This window comes from Pinus tabuliformis, chromosome 2_2 (genome assembly GCF_031772625.1).
Source record: "Pinus tabuliformis cultivar Carrire ecotype Pingquan chromosome 2_2, CPIR1, whole genome shotgun sequence".
NCBI lineage: Eukaryota > Viridiplantae > Streptophyta > Pinopsida > Pinales > Pinaceae > Pinus > Pinus tabuliformis.
In genome coordinates, this window is record NC_142300.1 from 739,853,915 (window position 1) to 739,878,071 (window position 24,157).

Here is a 24,157-nt window from a genome sequence, read left to right on the forward strand (position 1 = left end):
ATGAACGAAACTACAATCAAGCTACATACAAAGTATTTTGCATTTAGGCACTCCATATTTTTCTTGTAACCTATGGACTCTGCAGCTAAGTTATATAAAAAGAGACTTTTTCCTTTAGGCGGTTCTATATTTTGCTTGCAAATTCTGGGTTTTACAATGTTTCCTCTTCTTTTTGACGAGGCATAGCACCAATATCACTCTACAATCCTTCAACACAAGTTACAAATTAAGAGAACAGAATAGTGCATCAATTACGGCAATAAACATGCAAAATTATGATCATGTAGATTCATAGTTCAGGGTCTCAATAAAAACTGTGAATAGGAAAGAAAGGAAATCAACATACCTGATGTTTTTCCTTCCATTTTGAGAAGAACCCTTTATGTGACAAATGGACTAAATGACCTCTCATTTCATCATTTGTTACAAGCAAACATTTGAATCTCACAGCTGCATATAGCCAGTACCTGAAGCACACAATTGCCATCTTAGATACTAAGCAACTAATAATGGTTATTCTGAAAAGCGAAGAAACACGCACCAGAGGGATGTGGAGCACAAGAGTAGTGCATCCTGACCTAAGGGCTTAGAGATCCAATCCATACATATAAACATCTCATGACCATTTCTTATAGTTCATCTTTTAAGGAGGAAATTTGATTGATGGCAGATAGAATTGAGCAGTTCCTGTTAGCAAAACATGAATTTGACAGTAGTTTAACATTTCTCTTTTTAAGCAGCACAAGTTCATTCAAAGTTCAAACTGTAATCTTTAAATGTTAAGAGTCATTATTTGTAAGAAACCTGTTAATATGAATTCTAAGAAATTTTGCTTTTATTCAAGCTCTTTTAAGCATCATATTTGTTTTCATACTTCCATTTTTCTCTAGAATTTAGATGCTCTCGCATGCACTAGATGTCCCTTTATGTGTGTTGTCTTCATTGGAATGCCATGTTCTCTAAACCTAAGTTGCACAAAATGTGGAAACATGTACAAGTTTTGAAGAAAAAAGGCTTGGAAACATGACCCGCCCTCTCCCCTCCCCCCCCCCCACCCAAAAAAAGGGTATAAAAAATACAAACTATATAGATATACATTTTTTCTAAATAGCACATTATCTTGCAAGAAAAAAGATAATGATATACATATATGACATTTCATAGTGAAACCCATGTCTATATTAACTTTCATAGATGATTACATGTTGCAAAATCCCATAGTTTTGTGGTGTTGACTAATGCCAGTCACATACCCTCATGTATAATAGAATCCAGTGGAAACGCTACAATCTGCCCAACCATAAAATCCTGAAAATTGTTAAGTTTACTGAAGTTCAAATAGAATATGAAATTTTACTTTCTCCATATGAAGTCCAATGAGGTTGTAACCACTGTTAAACACCATGAATCAATCAATGTTAATGTTAAAAATTTAAATAAAAGGATAGAAAAGGTCAAATAAAAGAGAATGTTAGCCCCTCAGGGGTAGCTCAATTGGTGATTGCCATGAAAATAAGTTTTAGGGCTAGTATGGTTCACCTAGGGGTTACACTAGAGCGCTTGGAATCAACCTCGTGTCACACGAGTGCGAGACTATCCCAATTGTAGATTCCTCTAGTAAAAAAATAAATATATAAAAGAGAATGTTGAGAATGTAAGATAATGGTGAATGGATAGAAAAGGTAAGATAAAGGAGAATGTCTAAGAATTTAATATTACCAGGAATTACCAACATGACAAATTCCTCATAGCTCAATCCCCTATCTTTGTTTTGCCTTAAGGGTCATTACCACAAACAAGGCAATATTTTCCTATGGGTCCCATACCCCTCGTGGACACTTAGGTGGTCTCAAAAAGTTTGCTAGAAATCGTCAAAATGAGCTTGGAAAATCTTTTGAAATGTCACTAGAATCATTAAAACACATTGGAAACGTTACCACACATATCATACAATGCTCCAACTTCCCAACAATCCCTTAAGTTTGAACTTTGTTTTGCCTTCAAGGGTCATTGGACCAGATAGGGTAATATTTTCCTATGGGTCCAACACCTTCACAGACACTTAGGTGGGCCCGAAAACTTTTCAGAAGCACTGAGACAAGCTCAAAAAAGCACCCAAAACATCACTCAAAGTCGCTAAAATGCCTTGGAAATGTTATAACTTGTCAATCATATCATATGGTGTAATTTGGAAATGTCGTACAATAGCCAATGACATTTTCAAGGCATTTGAGCGATTTCTAGTTAATTTTGGGCACTTTTTTTATCTCGTCTCAGTGATTCTAGTAAAATTCCTAGGTGCACCTTGAAATACCTTACAATACTACCAACAATGTTTCGAAGGTGTTTCAAGCATTTCCAGTAATGTTTTGACTACTTTTTCGAACTCATTTCAATGATTTCTGATGATGTTTTCAAACCCATCTAAGTACCCACAAGGGGCATGGGACTTACAGGAAAATATCACCTTATATATGTCACTAACCCTTTAAGGCAAAACAAAGATAGCAGATTGAGCTATGACAAGTTCGCCACCTTCATAATTACGGTAGGGTCAATAGCATTTCCAAGGTATTTCATACTCATTTCAACCTTCCCAAACATTTTGGGTGTTGGGAAATAAGCAAACTAGGTGTTTCTTCAACTTAGCTCTAAACTAGCCTAACATGCAATATGTGTTGAAAATCACTACAAAACACTTTGGTTTTGTAAAGAGATTAGATTCATATTTCAAATTAAGAAGGTGATTGAATAGAAATTTATTTAAAAATTTATTATCCGATCCAAGTCCCTACTGAACTTAGTAACTCCTGGAAGCCTATGTACAATATGTAAAAGCTAAGATGACCCCAAAAATGAGAACAACAAGAGCAATAACCACCAAGATCAACCCTTTGAAAGTTGCATTTCCTAGTTTTTTGAGATGGAGGCTTTTGCTTGCAATAATGTTTTGACTAAAGACAATACTTAAATCACCAGAAACCCAAATTGAACTCATCATACAAAACCCTTGTTTTGAGCTGCAACTTGTGTAGTAGATTTAGATTTGGTGTAATACAAGGAAAAAATGGATTAGAGCAAATGATCATATTGTCCAATCATCAATATCAATAGTCGAGACTGAATATACATGTCTGGGATATCCCCAAAATCGTCCCAGAACATCCCCAACATCTACCCATAACATCCCTGAAATTTGTTTAGAACATCCCTAAATCTACCTAGAATAGTCCCTAAATCCCCAATGAAGTCCCAGGCAAATTGGGGACGTTTCTTGGGCTTTCAAAAGTCCCCAAAAATGATGGAATGACAATTACAGGGTTTCCCTTGCCTTTTGGGGGGAGTAAGGTAGGGGAGAGGAAAAAGAGGAGCAAGTCCCTGTGCAACACACAAACACACACATATTGCTAGTTTATGTATTTTTTAGTGTTAATTTGGCAACTTAAGGACAAATTCCCTCCTTTGGACAACCTTCCTCATCTGGAGAAGACCCTCTTTGCCCTTGGAAGAATTTAATTTGGTCAAGGAAAAACATATTTTAATGTGAAAACCCATGTGCACAAAAGTTCAGGTCGGCTTCAAAGACAAACTGGGTCTCCTAAAACCCATATAAATACACCTCAAGGCACATCACTTTGGAGCATCCTCAACACATTCATTTCTTCTCTTCTATGGTTCATACAGCGATGAAAATCGCAAGTTCATCTCACACGTGCGAGGAGGAGGAGGTCTCTTTCTTTTGGCTGAAGTTTGACTTCTGTTTGAGACAGTTTGACCAGCTCGTTGACCAACTTTGACTTGTCATTTTGACATGTTTTGACCTGTTTTGGATCTATTTTTGGAGGCCACGTTCTTTGGCACAAAGATCAAGGTTTTCTGCATAGTTTGACTTATGCTAACCACAAACATTGACCATAGGGAATCTGAAGTTTGACCATGGACTTTCTCTCGCCTTTGACTGACTATTTGCTCATTGTTTTTTATGGGTTTGACCAATCTTTGAAGGCAGAGTTGATGCTACCTTGACCGAGTTGTTTGGAGGAGTTTGATCATAAACTTGTGGACTGGTTAGGCCATATTTGACCACTGTTGACTGTGGCAAAATTCCAGACTTTGACTTGTTGACCAAATTTGACTTTGATGTTCATCTATTGGATATTAGTTGGTTGATCTCTTAGATAGTCAACGAATTGACTTTGACTCCTTTTGTTGATGAATTGAATCATTGTCTCTACTGAAATTTGATGACAATCTAATAAGAAGAAAAAATTGAAAGGGTTTTTCCCTGGTCTTTGACCAAATCTTGTGTCTATTGTCATTGCTCTTGATTGTCTTATATTGTACATTGCATTTATTATTCTATCTACAAATGTTATTTATCGTTGGAAGATTAAATTTGATTGCTACTTGAAGAAAAGATTGGGCTAAGTGATTGCAATAGCATAGAACAGTGGAAAATTAACATGGTATCAGAGCTAAGGTGAAGACAAGCCCAAGGAATCAAGAGACAAGAGCAATCATATTTGGAAGAAGCTAAAGGAGCCTATTTGACTTGGTCAAGATGTCTACCTCTTACTTCAAAGATACAGAGAAATTGGGTGACTCATCAAACTTTGTTGCTTGGAAGATCAGGTTGGAAGTCATTCTAGATGACAATGATGTTTTGGAATATGTGGAAGGAAAAGTACCTGAGCCACTGGAAAATGCTACTTCTACTACCAAGTCAAAATATAAGAAAGGTGACCTCAAAGCCAAGAAAATTCTTATTGATTCAATGAAAGATCATTTGCTTACTTATGTTGGAAAATTGAAGAAATCCAAAGACATCTATGATAAGTTGGTTGGGATGTGTTGACCCTGCCGCCTCCACCTACCTACAAGTCGGTGAGAAAAGCCTTCAACCCCACAAGATGTGGTTGGTGGCAGAGGACTCAGACAAGGGGTTGTCAAACTACTCCTGACTCTCTTCATTTGAGCTATCTCCTAGGTTAGCTAAGGGGGCTGGTCCCTAATAAAAAGTTAAGTTAAAAAGTTTCTAGGAGAATTGTTAGAGTTAAACAAATTATTTCACTAAGATTTATAAGCAAAAACTGATATGAGAAATAACCATCATAAGATAAGCATGAAATATATAAAAAACCAGTGTCTTCAAAAGTATTGCTCTTTAAGAAATGAAAATGTATTTTGCATAAAATGAAGTGAAATGCTTTCAAATGGAAAGCCGAAATAACCCTGAAAAGTGAAACACTAAATTGTTAGCACAAGATATTATAAATGCTTTTAAGATAAATAAATCTACAAAACAAAGCATAGAAACTATCTTGCTCAAAAAGATACAATTAGAAATCTACTTGTGAGAAATGAGATGATAAAAAGAACTCAAATGTTAGACCAAGATGCAATTAAGTTTGCAACCCAAAATAATAGTACATGAACGTGAAATCAACCATTTATGAAAATATGCAATTAAACCAAAATATGAGCCAATTTCCAAGTACAAGAAAATTAAACTTTTTACAAAATTAAAAGAGATTACAATGTTTGCATCCAAAGTGTCTCTTAAAATAAGGTTTGCATGTGAGACTTTAAACCATCGAGATAGCAAGAAATTTAAGAACTTTGCAAACAAAACAAATGTGATGGAATGAGTTCTTGGTTTATTTTATTAATTGGTGCTAAAACAAAGTTACAATTGAACTCTAGTCCTTAGACCTCATCCTCGCTCAAATATTTGGATCTCACAATGAAGAGTCAATAGAGGTAGAGGGTCCCTAAAGTCTATTCAACCAACTTAAGTTGGAGGTAAGTTTTAGTGATGTTTGGGGCATGTAAATAAATTAACCAAACAATGAGAATTAATTTCTACTTAAAATGTATTTGCTTGACATGAAATAAAATGTTATTTTATGGAGAAAATTTGTTCAAATACTTGATGCATGTAAAATGTGCTTAATGGTGAAGCATAAGTAAACTTGGAACTATGTTCAAGCCAAATAAGATCAAGTAAAAAGTGCTTGCTTGCAAAAAAATCTGAACTTGTTATGGATTTAAAACATGTAGTAAGTTAAAATAAAGTGCATGCAAAATGAGTGTGATGCATGTTGTGTTAATTTCTCAATTGGATGATATGCATGCAAAATGAGTGTGATACATGTTGTGTTAATTTCTCAATTAGATGATATGCATCAAAATGAAATAAAACAACAAAGTCAAACCGCCAAGCCTCTTCAAAAGGAGGAGAGATAGGGATACCAATGGGTAAAACCACACTCCCAAAATCAGAAAATTTATTAGTTGTTACAAGAAGGAAAAGGCAATAAAATCTTCTTTAAAATCCAAGGAAAGTCTTAACAAATTGGCATCAAACCATGGACCTTTCCTCGCTGAAAATTTCTGCAATTTGAGGTCCAAAAAGGCTCAACAAAATGCTAATTTTTTGAAAAAAAAAGAAGACAAGCCTCTTCTATGGCCATGGCCAAGAGAGAGAAAGAGATGGCCAAAATGAACTCGGCCTTCCTCAAGAAGAACACGGCCTTATCCAAGATGAATCTGGCCTAAATGTGGAAGTAATCAGTAGATTTGAGCCCCAAGGTCCTGCATGCAAACTTGTAAGTAATTTTCCGATGATGAATCCCGCAAGTAGCTGCAAGAGAACAGGTTAAAAAAAATCTACAACAACAAATGTTAGCTCAAGATAACTACAAAGTATGTTACAAAAATAATCTACAAGAGGCTAGGCCAAAGAGTATGAGCAAGCTCTCCTCTTTGACTAGCCATGACTTAGCTCTTTGAAATAACCAGATATTGATAAATGAAGTACAATACGTAAAAAAATTAAAAAAATTCCAAAGTTTGATATTTTGATGAAAGAAATAAAAGCTTTAAGAAACTTGAAAGAATCCCTGCAAGACACAAATAAGATATTGATGAGACTTTGGAATTCAAAACATGCGGGTTCTCGAATATTTTTCAAGAATGGGTTGATTCCTCCGAGAATTTCCCCTCGCGCTTGAAAAGATTGACCAAATAATGATTCATCTATAAAACTTCATCACAAATCATTAAATTGACATGAAATTAAATAAGTGCAGTGGAAAAAATTCCTAGAGATACATCTATTATCCACTAGAAGATTTCTTTTCCTAAAGCAAATAATTAATTCTTATGCTAATATGAGATAGCTGCATACTAACATAACTTGAAACAAGCATGAAAGAAATAATGACATGAGGAAATAAATAGAAGCATAACAACAAGTCAAGAATTTACCACACATGCAAGGAGAAGAACACCATCACGCTTTACTCCAAAGGTTGTTGTATTATATTGCAAGTAGTGAATACAATCCCACAGAGTCTCTTCAAGCACAATAGCTCGTATTACGTGATACACTATGAGAGTCCATGGCTCTATTATATAGAGAGATGGGAGCAAATCCCAATGAAGAATGACCATGACAAATGGCAATGGAGCCAATCCCAATGTAGAAGTGATTAAACAAGTGGCATGAGGTGACAATCCCAAAGAGGAATTCGAATTTGTTGAATGGAGCTCTAATGCCAAGTGTAAAAATCGAATTTTGACAAGTGGACATCGTTTTCTTCTACTCTTATGTGCCAAATTCGAATTTTATGATAGAATGACAAGTGTATATGGGTGGTAACCCATGTGGGGACACTATCTCACAAAAATCTCCACCAAATATTCTCCCAAAACCTCCCAAATGTGCATTAACTTCACAAATTCGAATTTCCAAGTAAGCAATTTTCTCCTTTAATGCCAGAAATTCGATTTTATTTGAGCACATGTCCTTTCCTTGATTTTAGGAGTCCACATCACCTTGGGATTTCACTTTAACTCCCCCATAATTTTCCACCTCATTTCCACAACATTTAGCATATGTGGATATTAATTTTTCTCCATTTATTTAATTTATAGCTTAATTAATTGCCAAATTTCCCACTAAACCTAGGAAAAGTGGGTTTTGAGGGTTCAAAACCAGTGTTTTTAAAACCAACTGGTCTGAACCGATAACCGGTCTAACTGGCCGGTCAGCAAGGCCACCAAGTCAAACCGGCTTAAAAACCCGATCAACCCCTCCATTTTGCCGATTTTTGGCCGTAACCAGCCGGCTTAGGATGGAACCGGCCGGTTTGTGGTCAAACCAGTCGGTTCCGTCTTAAATCGGCCGGTTAACTACCACAGCCGCAGAGGACCCACGCAATGATTTCTCCAAGGTGGTTAGGGTGTTTTGGATGGAAAATAAGGGTCGTTTCCCTCCAAAAACACCCTCTCCAAGCCTTTAAGAGGCCCTTCTCCCTCTCATTTGTCTCACACATCTCATTTGGAGTATTTGTGAGTTTGATTGGGAGCTTGGAGAGGGTTGAGTTTTTGTTGGAGTAGTCATCTTGGAGGCTTGGAGTTGGAGTTGGAGCTATTTTGGAGATAGCTTTTAGTTGTCAGTGGAGTTGGCATCTTCAAGAGGAGGCTAAGGAAGCTAGTTTGCATTTTCAAGTAAGGATTTTCACTTGAAAATTCCTCATTTGACTGTTGTCCATGTATTAAATTTTTTATGTGTTATAAATTTATGAACTTCTAAATTCTATCATCTATGCTATCAAATCTCTAGTTCTGTGCTATCAAATTTTGTAGCCTACATGTGCATTTGTTTTCCTAAATTTAGCTTTGGTTTTCCATGTTTGTTAGCTGCAACTTTTTTTTAAATGGCAGATTTCTTTGCAAATTGTAATTATTTCAAGCAAACATGGCTCCAAAAGGAAAGGACAGTGCATGGGCTCATTGTGATGTAATTGGTGGAAAAATGATATGCAAATTATGCCATAAATCTATTGGAGATGGGGGTATTCTTAGATTGAAACAACACTTGGCTGGGGTAAGACGCCAAGTAAAGCCATGTGATGCACAAAATGCAGTGTTAGGTCCTATTAGGGCAGAATACCTTTCCAAGCTTGAAAAGTTTCATGAGGATAAGGCTAGGGAGAAGGCCATCCAAGATGACATTGCAAGGAAGAGGGAATTATTAGAAGCCATGAAAGAGAGTGGGTATGATGATTATGAGATTGAAGACTCCTCTTCTATCCCTTCCACCAATGACCCTTTCACTATGTTCATCCTTCTTTTGGCCAACCATCAAAAGGAACAAAGAGAACAAACATCCAAAGTTATTTCTCATCTTCTGCCAACATTACCTCTTCTAATCCCACTTCCTCCTAGCCAAGTCATAACCCATTTTGGATCAACATTGGGAAAAACAATGCAAAGAAACTTCTCATCAATACATTGCCAGATGGTGGTATGATTCAGATATCCCATTTAATGTTGCTCGTTCACCTTATTACCAAGCTATGTGGGACTCTGTTATAGCTGCAGGAAATGGCTTCAAAGGCCCTAGTATGCATGACTTGAGGGGAGCTCTTTTGCAAAAAGAGATATCTTCCATTGATGAGTATTTGGTTGGGCTTAAAGATTCATGGCTCAAAACATGTTGTCCCATCATGTCAGATGGATGGACCGATGGAAAGAACAGCACTATCATTAATTTCCTTATTTCTTGCCCTCAAGGAACCATGTTTTTCAGATCAGTTAATATATCTGATAAGGTGAAGGATGCAACCCTTCTATTTGAGCTTTTGGATGACATTATTTAGGAAGTTGGGGAGTAGAATGTTGTGCAGATCATCACCAATAATGCCTCAAACTATGTTCTTGTTGGAAAGATGCTTGAGTCCAAATATAGGACCATATTTTGGACTCCATGTGTTGCACATTGCATAGACCTCATGCTTGAGGACATAGGCAAAGTGGAGTGGGTAAAAAACACTATAGAGCATGCCAAGTGCATTACAAAATACATTTACAACCACTCATGGGTGTCGAACCTAATGAGGAAAAACACTAGGGGCAAAGAGCTTGTTAGGCTTGCAATTACGAGATTTGCAACTCACTTCCTCACGTTGCAATGTCTCAATGGTCAACATAAAAACTTGCAGAAAATGTTTTCTTCTGACGAATGGACTGAATCTCGATGGGCTCGTAGACAAGATGGAAAAGACACCAAAAAGAAAGTGTTTGACAATTTTTTTGGAAAAGGTCTGTAGAGCTTGTGAAAATTACCGAGCCCCTTGTTAAGGTGTTAAGGATGGTGGATGGGGAAAAAATTGGCCATGGGCTACATTTATGAGGCTATGGATCATGCAAAGGAGCAGATACAAGCAGCTTACAAGGACAGGTTAGCTAAATATGGTCATATATGGGAGATCATTGATAACAGATGGAACAATCAACTCCATCGTCCTATACATGTAGCTGGGAATTTTTTGAACCCAAAGTATCATTAAAAAGATCAGCTAGGAGATCTGCAGGATGGGGAGGTCAGAGCTGGATTGATTGATTGCTTGGAGCGCATGGTCCCTACCCATGCAGACTAGTTCGAAATACATAGACAACTATTTTCAATATGGCAGGTGGTACCTTTGGCAAAAACTTGGCAAAGATGGCAAGAGATGTGGATCAACCAGATAAGTAATTTCAATTTCCAGTTTGTTTTTCTTTTCAAGTTAAAATTGTTTATGTTCTTTACAATTCAAATTATAAACTAAGTTACTAATTAATGTCTTTTTCTTTGCAACACATTGGTGGGAGTCATTTGGTGGCCAGTGTCCTCAATTACAAAGGTTTGCAATTAGAGTCCTCAGTGAAACTTGCAGTGCTTCAGGTTGTGAGCGCAATTGGTCTGTTTTTTAGCGCATACACACGAAGAAGAGAAACCATTTGGAACAAAAATGGTTAAACGATCTTGCTTTTGTGCAATACAACCTTCGACTAAGGAGAAACCAAATAATGAACAAAACACTTGATCTAGATCCGATTGTGTTGGATGATATTGATCCAACATCAGAATGGGTGGAGGAGACTAAAGATCCTATGTTTGATGTTGATTTTGATATCGACATGGCATTAGCAGGGGATGAAGCAGATTTTGTGGTGGCATTGGAACCAGGATCAGTAGCGGCATCAAGGAAAGGCAAAGAACCAATGGAAGGCACTAGTCGTGCAAGTCGACAAACTCGCGCTTCCATTAGGTCCATTTCTATTGTTATTAGTGGCATTGCTACTGAGGTTGCAGATCAGGTTGAGGCATCCTCAAACTCTGAACCAGATGATGTCTATGTAGCTCCTGATGATGATCCTGTGTCTAGTAGTGGTGATGAACTTGATGATTGATCATGTGTACACTGTAGACTTGTAGTAGGCCAATGGCCTCATAGCTTGCAACATTGTTTTTGGTGTAATATCCCCTATCAGGAATATTCCTCAAACACAAGCAAATTGCAACCAGAGATGGACTGGGAGGGCATTTACCAGATATGTCGCCTCTGAAAAGAGGACGAGATCTGGAGGCTACCTGGCCCTTTCCAGACTCTGTCTAAGAGTATAGGAGAAACACACAAGTGGTATAATAGCCGAGAATGCTCAAAGAGATACAAATAACAATGGTGCAACATATAGCAATATAACCATAAGCAGATACTCAAGAAATGCAGAGAGAATGCTAAGCCATTTTATTATATTGAGTAATAGAATGAGTACAGGCGGTGATCAGGAAGATGGCACCTCGACTTGCACAAGGCAAGTGAAGAAATACACTCAAAAGAGCAAAGGAATGGCCCCTCTCTTAACTGCGTCCAAGCTGCTAGAGAACTGCTGTGCTGCTGCTGCTGCTAGAAAACAAATGAGGATTTGGGGCTGCTCCCCACCTCAAAAAAGGCTGAAACTCTGGAATCGGACTCTACTCAAGAAACCCACAAAAGCCCAGAAAGATTTTTTGAAATGGCCGACCCCCGAAAATCACCCCCCTTTGGGTTCTGCGCAGTCCCTCAAGCTCTGCGCTGCCACTGAATGGAACCCTCCAGAAATTTGCCTGAAACCCCTGCCAAAACTCTCCAATATGCAAGGGTTAATCCCCTGCTCTATCTCTCAGCACAAATCCTACTGCAAACCCTCAACCCAGAACTCCTGCAAAAAGGAACTGCATCCCTCTCTCAGTGTTGTGCAGTGCTCCAAAACGCTAATGAAACTACTGATGAAACTACTACTGAAATGCCAATGGAAATACCTTGCCCGAGCAGGCACTCGAAGTCCCCCGAGGCTAAGGGTGAGATCTTCGAACGGAGACACTCAATGCACTAAACAGTGCTGCGGACTAGCTAAACAGCGAGCGTGCTCTAAGTCGAAATGACTATCACAAATGCTCATAACAGAATGATCCAAAATGAGGGGGCTCCTCCCTCCTTTATAGCCTTTGCTTCTCTCAATCCCAAGGCTCACCTCCTCCTGTGTGATTCCTCTCTTGCCACGTGTTTCTTTCCTCCTGCGCAGTCCCTCCATGTGTCTGCATGGGCTCCATTTCTGTGTCCCCCTTTGGCCGCCTTAGCTCCCCTTTAAGTGACAACGTTGTGCTACTAGGAAGTGACTTTTTATTATAGAAGTGAGTTATGTCCCCCTTCCTCACCCTTTTTTTTTTATTTACAAATAACTATAGAAGGAAAAAATTGAACAAAATTGAATATTCCAATTAGCTATGGCTAATTAGGAATATTACAGTCTCCCCTGGCAAAATGTTGCTTGTCCTCAAGCAACTGAAGTGATGGATGTTGCAAGATCTTCTCACTCTCCCAAGTGGCATCCTCATCTGGCAAATTCTTCCACCTCACCAAGAATTCCCGGACCATCCTGCTCCGCAGCTGCCTCTCCTTGGTATCAATGATAGCCTCCGGCTACAATACCAAATGCCCCTCATCATCCATGGGTGGTAGCTCATCTGTCACTGTCACCTGCTGCCCCAATGCCTTTTTCAGGCATGATACATGAAAAACGTTATGAATCTTGCTGCCTTGGGGCAGCTCCAACTCATATGCAACCTGTCCAATCTTGCGTATCACCCTGTATGGCCCATAAAAGTGAGGCTTGAGCTTCTCAACCCCCTTTTGCTTCAGTGACGACTGTCGGTATGGCTGTAATCGTAGGTAGACCATGTCCCCTACCTCGAACTGTCTCTCCACCCGACCCCTGTTGGCATACAGCTTCTGCTGGTTCTGCGTTGTAGCCATGTTATCCTTGAGAGCTCGGAGGATATCCTGACTCTCTTGGATCCAAATCTTGGCTCTAGGAGCCTTGCTATCACCAAACATCACATCAGCAAAAGATAAAGGATGATACCCATATAAGGCATAGAATGGTGACATACCAATGGACATGTGATGTGAAGTATTGTAGCAGTACTCCCCCAGATGCAGCCACTTCAGCCATGCTCGCTGCTGCCCACTGACATAGTTACGCAAGTAGCCCTCCAGCCACTTGTTAACTATCTCTATCTGCCCATCCGTCTGTGGGTGATAACTGGTACTCGGTGTCAACTCCGTCCCCACCAATCGGAAAAGCTCCTGCCAAAACCCGCCCATGAAACCACTGTCCCTATCGCTGACGATGGTCTTAGGAAGACTATGTAGCCTGAAGATCTCTCTAAAGAACAGCTCAGCCACCTGTGCTGTTGTATGGTGTGCGGATATGGCAAAAAAAATGTGCGTACTTCGTCAGTCGATCAACGACGACAAAGATACAATCCTTGCCTTGTACCATGGGCAACCCTATGATGAAGTCCATTGAAATACTCTCCCATTTCCCCTCGGGAATGGGAAGAGGCTGCAATAAACCCGTGAGATGGCTCATCTCTCCCTTCTTCCTCTGACAAACATCACACTCCCGGATGTGCTGGAGTACGTCCTCCTTGAGGCCCTTCCATGAGAACCTCTCTCTAATGGCCCTGTAGGTTTTGGTAAACCTCTGATGTCTTGCCAATGGTGAATCATGTGATGCCTGGAGTATCTTCTTCTTGAGCTAAGACCCCTCAGTCAAGAAGATCCGGTCCCTGTAATAGATGATCTCATCGACCACCCGGTACCTATCATCTGCCACCTGCCCATCCAGAATCTCACATGCAAACCTGTCCTTGGAGTACTCTACTAAGAGTCGAGCCCTCCAGTCTGTATCCAAGCTCATAAGAGACAACGTGGCTGGGCTACGTGAAAGGGCATCTGCTACCACGTTGTTTTTAGCCTTGACATACTCAATGTCAAAGTCATATGCTTGGATCTTACTGATCCACTTCTACTGCCTCTCCGTAGCTACTTCTGCTCCAAAAAGAACGTGAGGCTGTTGTGATCAGTCCTCACCCTGAACCTGTCACCCACCAAATACTGCCGGTACTTTGCCAATGCATGCATGATGGCCAACATCTCCTTGTCGTATATAGAATACAACCTCTCGTGCGGAAGGAGCTTCCGGCTCTCAAAGGCTATAGGGTGACCTCCCTGCATCAATACTACGCCGATCCCCTCTCCCGACACATCACACTCCAAAACAAAAGGCTGCGTAAAATCTGGCAACGCAAGCACTGGGAAGCTGCTCATAACCTCCTTGAGCCTATCAAAGGCTCGCTGCGCTGTATCCGACCAACTGAATGCCCCCTTCCTCGTCAAATCTGTCAGGGGTGCAGCAAGCTGTGAGAAACCCTTGACGAACTTCTGGTAGTAAGTACAAATGCCAATGAATCCTCGAAGTTCCGTCATGTTTCTCGGCTCTGGCCATTCTCTGATGGCCCTGATATTCTCCTCGTGGACTCTCACTCCATCCACCCCTATGATGTGTCCCAGATACAACATCTCCGTCAACCCAAACTCACACTTGGAGAGCTTGGCATGGAACTGCTGCTCCTGTAAGATACGCAATACTGTCTCAATGTGCTGGAGATGCTCCTCCCAAGTCCTACTGTAAATGAGAATATCATCGAAGAATACCAACACAAACTTCCTCAAGTGACTACGGAAGATGTGATTCATGCAGGACTGAAATGTAGCAGGGGCGTTGGTTAGCCCAAAAGGCATCACCAAGAACTCAAAGTGCCCATAGTGACACCTGAAGGCGATCTTGGGAATGTCCTGCTCCCTCACGCGAATCTGATGGTACCCAGGTCTCAAATTGATCTTTGAGAAGAACCGTGCTCCTCTCAACTCATGCATCAACTCATCGATTCTGGGTATGGGGTACCTGTTCTTCAGGGTCTTCTTGTTCAGGGCCCTGTAATCAATGCACATCCTCAATGTACCGTCCTTCTTCTTCACCAACACCACGGAAGAAGAAAAAGGACTCATGCTCGATCGAATGTGCTCAAGAGCCAGCAACTCCTAGATAGCCTTCTCAATCTCATCCCAATAGGCCTTGGGGTGCCTATATAGTATAGGGGGTGGTAATCACGGCCTGTATGCCCTGCTCAAGCTCGATGGTGTGCTCAAACCCCCGATCCGGTGGCTGTCCTGGTGGAATCTCCCCAAACACTATGGCATACCGATCAAGGATGAACTATATCTCTGGATGTACTATCTGTCTCTGATGCACGCAGCTCCACTACCCACTCTATGTCTCCCTTCCGGAAGACTGCCTCCATCCGATGAGCCGAAACAGTCTGAGGCGGATATGTGTGTTGTCCCCGTATCTTCTCATGCCTCCCTGTCTTCTCATCATCCCACTCCATCTCTAGGGTCTTCCAATCCATCGTGACCTTCCCTAGAGTGATAAGCCACTGAACACCCAGTATCATGTTGGTGTCTGGAATATCGACCACGAAAAAGTGGTCAGTCAATGTGTAGGTGCCCATCGTCACTGAAAGCTCTGGAACATAACGAGCACACGTCATGGTCTGATCTCCTGGGACCAAGACTGAAAACCCATCGAAGCTCTCTGTCTGTATACCTCTTCGCTCAACCATCTGTGCATCAATGAAGTTGTGGGTCGCCCCACTGTCAACCAAAACTGATACTCGCTGGCCACGTACTGTCCCTCGTACGCGTAGCGTCAGATACTTGGGAACTCCTCGCAAGGCTGCAAGGGCCCCTCCGGTGGGTGCAAAAGATGCACCACCTGCTGGTGGTGGTGGAGGTGGCAAAGGTCCCTGTACGGCATGGCTATCTCCTACCTCCACATCATCCTCGTCATCCTCTTCTCTATTGCTCTTTGAGAAGACCTCAATAAAATGTGCTTTGCCAGCAACACATCTATGTCCTAGTGCCCACGGCTCCTAACATGTGAAGCATAACTGCTTCTTCTCCATCTCCCTCCTGACATCGTCGTCAATCTGTACTTGTCCTGGATTCCTCTTTGGAGGTGGAATTCTCACATCCTTCCCCTTAGACTGGAAAGTCTGTCTCTGGGGGTAAGGTGTCTGCGTCCTGGGTAAGACATTCTGTAAGTCCCGGGTCCCGCTGATAGTGTCCTGGAGTGTCGCTGGCCTAGTGGATCGGACTAGACCCCGAAGTGGCTCTGCTAACCCCTCAACATACATATAAACCCTCCGTGTCAAGGATAGGTCTAGCACCATCACAGAGACCCTCAAGAAATTTGCAATGTAGGTCTCTGGGCTTCCTATCTGTTTGAGCCTCAGTCAGCTCAACAAAATGTTGCTCTGGATCCCTTCGATCAAATCGCTCCATCAATCTCCTGGTAAACTCATCATATGTCGTCACTGTAGAGTGCCTGAGTGTAACCATCCCATGAAACCACCAATCCTGGGCCTCACCATCCAAATGCAATGTCGCCACCTTGATGGCCTCCGTCTCCGACATCTGGTTAAGCTGGAAATAAATATCCAGCTTCTCCACCCAAGACTTTGTTGAACTATTTGATGAACCATCAAACGTAGGCAAGTGGAATCTACTCTCTGTACGGTGGGTGTCACCATCATGGTAATGCCAGTACCCTCTATGATGGTCGTGGGGTCTGCTATCCCGCTGGGGCTAAACAAAATCTCTGAATGAGAGGGCTTCCCTGAACTCCTGCCCATAGGCCTGGTACTCTGCAAAATAATCGCCCATATGTCTGGGCTCTGCCTCCTGCTGGGCTACGGCCCCCGTGTCTGCACCTAAGAAAGTGGGCATGGTAGAGTGTGTAGGGGCATGTGAGGCCACCTGCTGCACAGTATCATGCTACTCTGGCAAATGGTGGGATGCGCCCGATCCCTCACCAACCTGGAAAACTCGTGGGCTCTCATGCTGTCTGACCTCTACTGTCGTGAATCTCTGCCCCATCACCTCAATCTGCCTCGACAGATCCTGCACCGATTTGAGGAGCATATCCACAAATCTCTTCCCGTCATCATCTGCCATCGGAGCCTCCTGCTCTGCATCCACCACAGGCTCCTCCTGTTCTGCGTCCACCACCGGAACACAGTCTCCCTCTCCGTAAGTGTTCTCCAACCTACGCCCAGTGTCCCTGTATCTCCGACCTCTGTAACAGATGTAGGGTTTTTCCCCCAGTGTCATAGATTGCTAGCTCCACAGGCTGAGCCAGATCTATGCTCTGATACCATTGTAATATCCCTTATCAGGAATATTCCTCAAACACAAGCAAACTCCAACCAGAGATGGACTGGGAGGGCATTTACCAAATATGTTGCCTCTGAAAAGAGGATGAGATCCGGAGGCTACCTGGCCCTTTCCAGACTCTGTCTAAGAGTATAGGAGAAACACACAAGTGGTATAATAGCCGAGAATGCTCAAAGAGATACAAATAACAATGGTGCAACATATAACAATATAACCATAAGCAGATACTCAAGAAATGCAGAGAGAATGCTAAGCCATTTTATTATATTGAGTAATAGAATGAGTACAGGCGGTGATCAGGAAGATGGCACCTCGACTTGCACAAGGCAAGTGAAGAAATACACTCAAAATAGCAAAGGAATGGCCCCTCTCTGAACTGCGTCCAAGCTGCTGGAGAACTGCTATGGTGTTGTTGTTGCTAGAAAACAAATGAGGATTTGGAGCTGCTCCCCACCTCAGAAAAGGCTGAAACTCTGGAATTGGACTCTACTCAAGAAACCCACAAAAGCCCAAAAAGCTTTTCTGAAATGGCCGACCCCGAAAATCACCCCCCTTGGGGCTCTGCACAGTCCCTCAAGCTCTGCGCTGCCACTGAATGGAACCCTCCAGAAATCTGCCTGAAACCCCTGCCAAAACTCTCCAATATGCAAGGGTTGATCCCCTGCTCTATCTCTCAGCACAAATCCTACTGCAAACCCTCAACCCAGAACTCCTGCAAAAAGGAACTGCGTCCCTCTCTCAGTGTTGTGCAGTCCTCCAAAACGCTGATGAAACTGCTGCTGAAATGCTGATGAAACTACTGCTGAAATGCCAATGGAAATACCTTGCCCGAGTAGGCACTCGAAGTCCCCCAGGGCTAAGGGTGCGATCTCCGAACAGAGACACTCAATGCACTAAACAGTGCTGCGGACTAGCTAAACAGCGAGCGTGCTCTAAATCGAAATGGCTATCACAAATGCTCATAACAGAATGATCCAAAATGAGGGGGCTCCTCTCTCCTTTATAGCCTTTGCCTCTCTCAATCCCAAGACTCACCTCCTCCTGCGTGATTCCTCTCTTGCCACGTGTTTCTTCCCTCCTGCGCAGTCCCTCCATGTGTCTGCGTGGTCTCCATTTCTGCGTCCCCCTTTGGCCCCCTTGGCTCCCCTTAAGTCAGAACGTTGTGCTACTAGGAAGTGACTTTTTATTCTAAAAGTGAGTTATGTCCCCTTCCTCACTTTTTTTTTTATTTACAAATAACTATAAAAGGCAAAAATTGAACAAAATCGAATATTCCAATTAGCCATGGCTAATTAGGAATATTACATTTGGACTTTATAGGCCATTTAGAGCCTCATTGCTTATGTAATTTACTATTTTATCGATGATATGTATTGCACTCGGTGCCATTTTGATATATTCACCTTTACATGGTATATAAATAAGCAAACTTTGCATATTTTGTCTCTATTGGCTTGGAATCATGGTTTTAAATCTTAAAAATAGTTGTGTTTCATTAAAAAATAATTATTTCATGTATTTTTTTAAAACCGGTTCGTTTAGACCTAACCAGTCCCGGTTCGATCGGTTCCGATCGGTAAGCCGGTTCATTAGGTGGATTGGTCTGGTCACCGGTTCCAGTTTTTAAAACATTGTTCAAAACACATTTTTAACCCATCAAAGTGTGATTTGGCTCCATATGGGGATGCATGTTAGATACAAAGTGATAGTGTGCAAGAACCTGGAATCTACATCAACCGACAAAAGACATATATCAGCAGTATCCATTCAAAATATCTTCAAATGAAATAAAGTACAGAAACGAAGAAATGGAAATTTATTCTAAAAGCATAAATGACAATTTATTCATGAAATAAAACTAATTAAACAAAAATGACAAGGGATAAGGTTAGAAATATGATACAAAAAGATGCCCCATGGCATCAGATGTCTTCGGTGAAATCCATCTTGAGAACCTTCTTACTCACATGCAAGTCCATAGGTTCTTTCTTTGATGTGCCTTGCCCAATTCTGACTATCTTGGGACTATGACTTGCTCCAGTATTAACATGTTTGTGGCCATCAGATATACCAAACCTCTTCCTTTTCCTTTTCCGACTATTGATGCGTTGAGGCTTGATCTTGCTCAAAACTGGTGGTTCTTTTTTATATCTTTTTTCGCTTTTTTCTTTTCTTCTCGGTTAGTTGTGATGGTGATGGTGATGCATTTATTGCCAATCCTACTATTTTGTCTTGAAAATGCTCTAATGGAAGATTTGAAGTACCTCGGCTTTTTAAGCTATGCCTAATTTCTTCGTTTTGAATTTGTTCTGTTAAAGGGGAAGAAAATTTGTCAACACTGCATCACTTCCTGCCTAGCATGATCTGTAGATAATCTCATTGTTGGGCTTCCTTGGATCTTCAACATGATATCTTTTCTCTAACGCACAATCAAGTCTAACAAAGGTATTATCAGGCATGGGGATGGTAGCATATGATAAGTCCATTTGAAGGCTACCACCTAGATTTGATGCCCATTTTCTTGATAGGAGCATTCCCCATGAATCTGGAACATCTATCACAACAATATCCATAGTCATTATTCTATCTGTGTATGCAGCTAGGAAAACCTGTAAATCTTTAATTATCCCACACACTTCAATTCCTTTAGAATCCATTGAACATATGTTGTGATAGGGCCTAGACACCCTTAAATTCAGTTGCTCCATGACTTTCCTGGTCGTGACATTTGATGAAGCCCATGAATCAAGCATGCAGTTGTGTAAAACACGATCATTCACTATCAAAGAAACATAAAATGGTAGATGATCTTCATTCCCCACATAACAGTTCATACTTTTCAATACAATTTCCTCATCTTCTATTTCGTCACTGGCACTTAGTAACTTGGCCCTTTGAGATGGTATCTTTAAAAGTTTTGTCACTGGAATAGAAACCTTTGCATTATTCAACCAATTGCCCAAGTCAAAATTCAATTCTGAAGTAGGAGGAGAAAAATTTATGTGATTTTTCTGGTCTTGGATATCCCTTCTCTGATAAGTCATCCCTTTGTGTTTTTCCACAACAAGAATCTGACCAGATGTAGGTTTTTCTCCAAAAATCTTAGTGACCTCATCAAAATTTGCAATCATATTGTAAACCCCAAGATTATTAGGCCTATGGTCAATCTCTTGATTTCTCTCAATGGTGTATATCTGATCCTCCATGGAGAACATATTGATTTGACCAGTTGTCCCTACATGTTCATCTTCGAACATGCCACTTTCCATGATTCTCTTCACATATGGGCATGTGGCTTCTTCATGGAACTAATTATATGGCCTACAAAAATGGGGAATCTAATCTATCATGTTGGTGGATTCCAATGGATTCGGAGGCCTATGCTCCTGTTGAGGGCCTTTATTCTTTTGCCATCTATCATTTGACCTAGGTTGGAATATTTGCACTTGTGATCTCTACATGGCCACCAGTCTATTTTGCATGGCTTGCATTTCTTTAATGTGATTTGCTTCCATGCTCTTGATGATTTGAGTTAATTCTTTAATAGGTTCATGTGTAGTCTCTTCTTTCACCTTGCCTTTGGAATCATTTTATTTTGATGGCCCTCTATTAAAACCAGGAATTTCAAATTTTCCTGATTGCTTTCTAGCCCTTTCTATCTTCAAGGCTTCAGATTGAGCTACACTTAAATTCATAGGCTCCTTCCTCCTCAACTCATAGGCAGTGTCAACCCCAAAAGCATCTAGATATGAGCATAAAAGAAATTCATCAAGAGGTTTAATAGTAGCAGGCATGCTTTTCACTAATTCATTGAATATATTGTTAAACTCCTCCATGGTTTCATTCTCATTTTTCTTCATGTTGCTAATGGCATTGATCAAATGCGTATTTTCCTTCTCTCCAAACTTATCTAAAAATGCAGTTAGAATGGCTTGTAAAGAGTTATATGAGTTAGCAGGTTGCTCAGTGAGACAATCAAGAGCATCCTCTTCTAAAGATTAAAAAAAAAAAAAAAAAAAAAAAATCTCATCTTCACATCCTCTAGTTAGCAGTATTACACCATTTAAATATACAAACATTAAGGCTTTTCACATGTGATGTAGCACTAATGGCATTGTTACCTTGAAAGGAAGGAAACTTGTCAATAGCCTTGTCAGGGATAATGTGAGGATAGCCATTTATGTTAGTGAAGTCAAAAGGAGCAAAAAAAGCATTCATAATGCTAGGCTCTACTTGTTCTTGAAAGAGCAAATGAATATCAGAAATAGCCTCTTGCCCAAGACTAGCAAGAGCTATACTATGAAAAAGTCTATTCAACCTCTCACTAAAAGCCCTTTCAGGATCAAGAGAGGGGCTAACTATACCACTTGAATTTCCCCTAGTAGAGACTCTTGCAAAATTTGGATTGAGTGGAGTCGCCACTTGAGCAAGAATCTAAATCTAAAGTTCAAAAATGCTAAAACCAAAAGGTTAGTCGATTTCCCAGGTACAAGAAAGCTTGTCCCCATCAATGGCACCAAAGATGTTGACCCTGCCGCCCACACCTACCTACAAGTTAGTGAGAAAATGTAACGACCCATCTAAACTAATTAACTAATATAAAGTTCTAAACTTTATATTAAAACCGATATGATAAACTTCATATTAAAAATAAATATGAGTTAAACTTCAAAATAAATATGAATTAAACTTTATAATAAATATAAATTTAAACTTTATAAAATATATAAAATTAAACTTTATAATAAAAATAAAATTTAAAACCTTATATAAAAGGTGACGCATAAACCAAACCTGGTGATATAAACAAAGTACATGTATAAACAAAATAGATCAGATGGATAAATATCTGAGAGTCTGAAATGCATGCGAAGGCGTGGCGGGAGGAGGAAGAGCGGTGGCTGCAGGCGGGAGGGCGGCCACCGCCAAGCCCGCAATTATAAAACCGCAGAGCTGAGCCGGGCACGGGGGGGAAGAACGCAGGAAAAGGAGGAGGAGAAAATCAGGAGAGAATGGAGGGCAAACCAGAGGAAGACAATTGACCATTGGAAGAGCTTTAGGCATTCTGAGGTTCTGGGCACGGGGGACAGTGAGCTCCTGTGAGAAGCTTACTGGATTGAGCAGCCAGGCTCTGCTCAGTCTGGCTGGGTGGAATTGGTCTCCCGATAATTGGAGCAGAGCAGTGGCAGCATCATCAACTACACCAGATCAGATAGCAGTCCAGGTAGGTATCTGCTTTTAATTTTCTTTACTGTTACTGTCTATCAGTTTTTGGTCTTTACATGTGATAAATTCCTTACTGCTTTCTTTACTTCTGTTCTCGGCCCTTACATTTGGTATCAGAGCCCAGTTTCGAACCCTGGAGACCTTACAGGCCCTAGAAGTAATTAACGTTGTAACTTTGCATAAACATCCACCGAATAAATTTACGTTGCAACGAGATTAGCTCCATATTGGAAATTTGCTCATTTTCATTGTCTGAAGATGATCTATAAATGGTCATTGAAATTTGAGCCCTCTATCTCAGTTACCTTTAAACCAGCCTGACAGTGGAATAGATTGGTAGAGTAGGCAGCAGTCTAGAATGCAATTATCAGAATAAGGAAGCTTCAGTATTATATAAAACAAAAGGGAAAGATGTTAAATGTAAATTAGCTGGATGAGAGAACCCATTCATATCATTATCGTATCATCTGTGAGGCCATCACGATCATGACTCTCTGCACCATTAAGAATGATCCTGTCCAGGGCGAAGCGATATCCTCTTGAACCATGCAGCTGATAGCATCGTGGAATGGAGCCCGAACTTGAATCCATTTCTTAGGAAACAACCCCTGTTCCTAGAAAACATAATATATCAATGCATTCTGCATCCTAAATGAGACAAATTTGAGTATCATCAACAAATGTTGATCCGAATCTACGCAACTTATTTAACATCTATTTAAATATGAATAAAAATATTTTCTTTACAGTAACAAAATAACAATTTTATCAATGAGAAATATGTGAGGTTAAAATTTATAATCTAAAACAATTGCAGAAAAACTTGACTGCAACAAATTATTTTTTTCAACAGAGCATAAGCACATGCTGCCCACGAAAGAATGACGTATATGCACCAAATATTCCTATGAATTTCGAGAAATTCGACTCTCCAAGCCTGCGTTCAAAATAGGTTTCAGGATCGCAACTATCTCAAAAATATATCAAATTCACATGGATTGGATGACACGTAAGGGCCAGACAGTATCAACCTGTGGGAGGAAAGCCGGGAGGCACGTAGATCTCCCTTTTCTATCTAACCCATGGCCGTGGAATAAATCTCTGTTGAGGAATGGCAATAAATTATAACGCTAATATATATTATAAACTATATATTCGAACTGGAGCCTTTAAAACATAATCATAAATATTTAAATTCATTTAAAATATATTTTGTCCAGCGTTTCAGAAGCCATGGGTTGTATACAAAAAAGGGTTCACAGTTGTTTGATTTATAAAATGAAAAAAAAAAAAAATGGGTGGGTACTATAAAGTATCGCTTTTCAATTCTTTAGTCATATCCCCGTGCTGTTAATTGAACCCGTGACATCAAACATAGCATTAATATTATTAACCACAAGATCACAAATAAGCTAAGTCCCGTTCTTGTGGTTTAATGGTAAACACGTTGCATTGGTAATGAGTAGGATCTGTTA

At 40.5% G+C, this 24,157-nt stretch overlaps 1 protein-coding gene across 2 annotated transcripts in view; it reads right to left on the reverse strand.

Annotated features, from left to right (window-relative positions):
* LOC149194778 (E3 ubiquitin-protein ligase CSU1-like) overlaps positions 1-24,157 on the reverse strand; it is a 286,100-nt gene that overhangs the window by 170,895 nt on the left and 91,048 nt on the right. For both annotated transcript variants that reach the window (XM_089405164.1, XM_089405165.1), the window contains exon 3: positions 347-467. In XM_089405164.1, the coding sequence (XP_089261290.1) occupies positions 347-467 (121 nt within the window). The remainder of the gene's footprint in view (positions 1-346; positions 468-24,157) is intronic.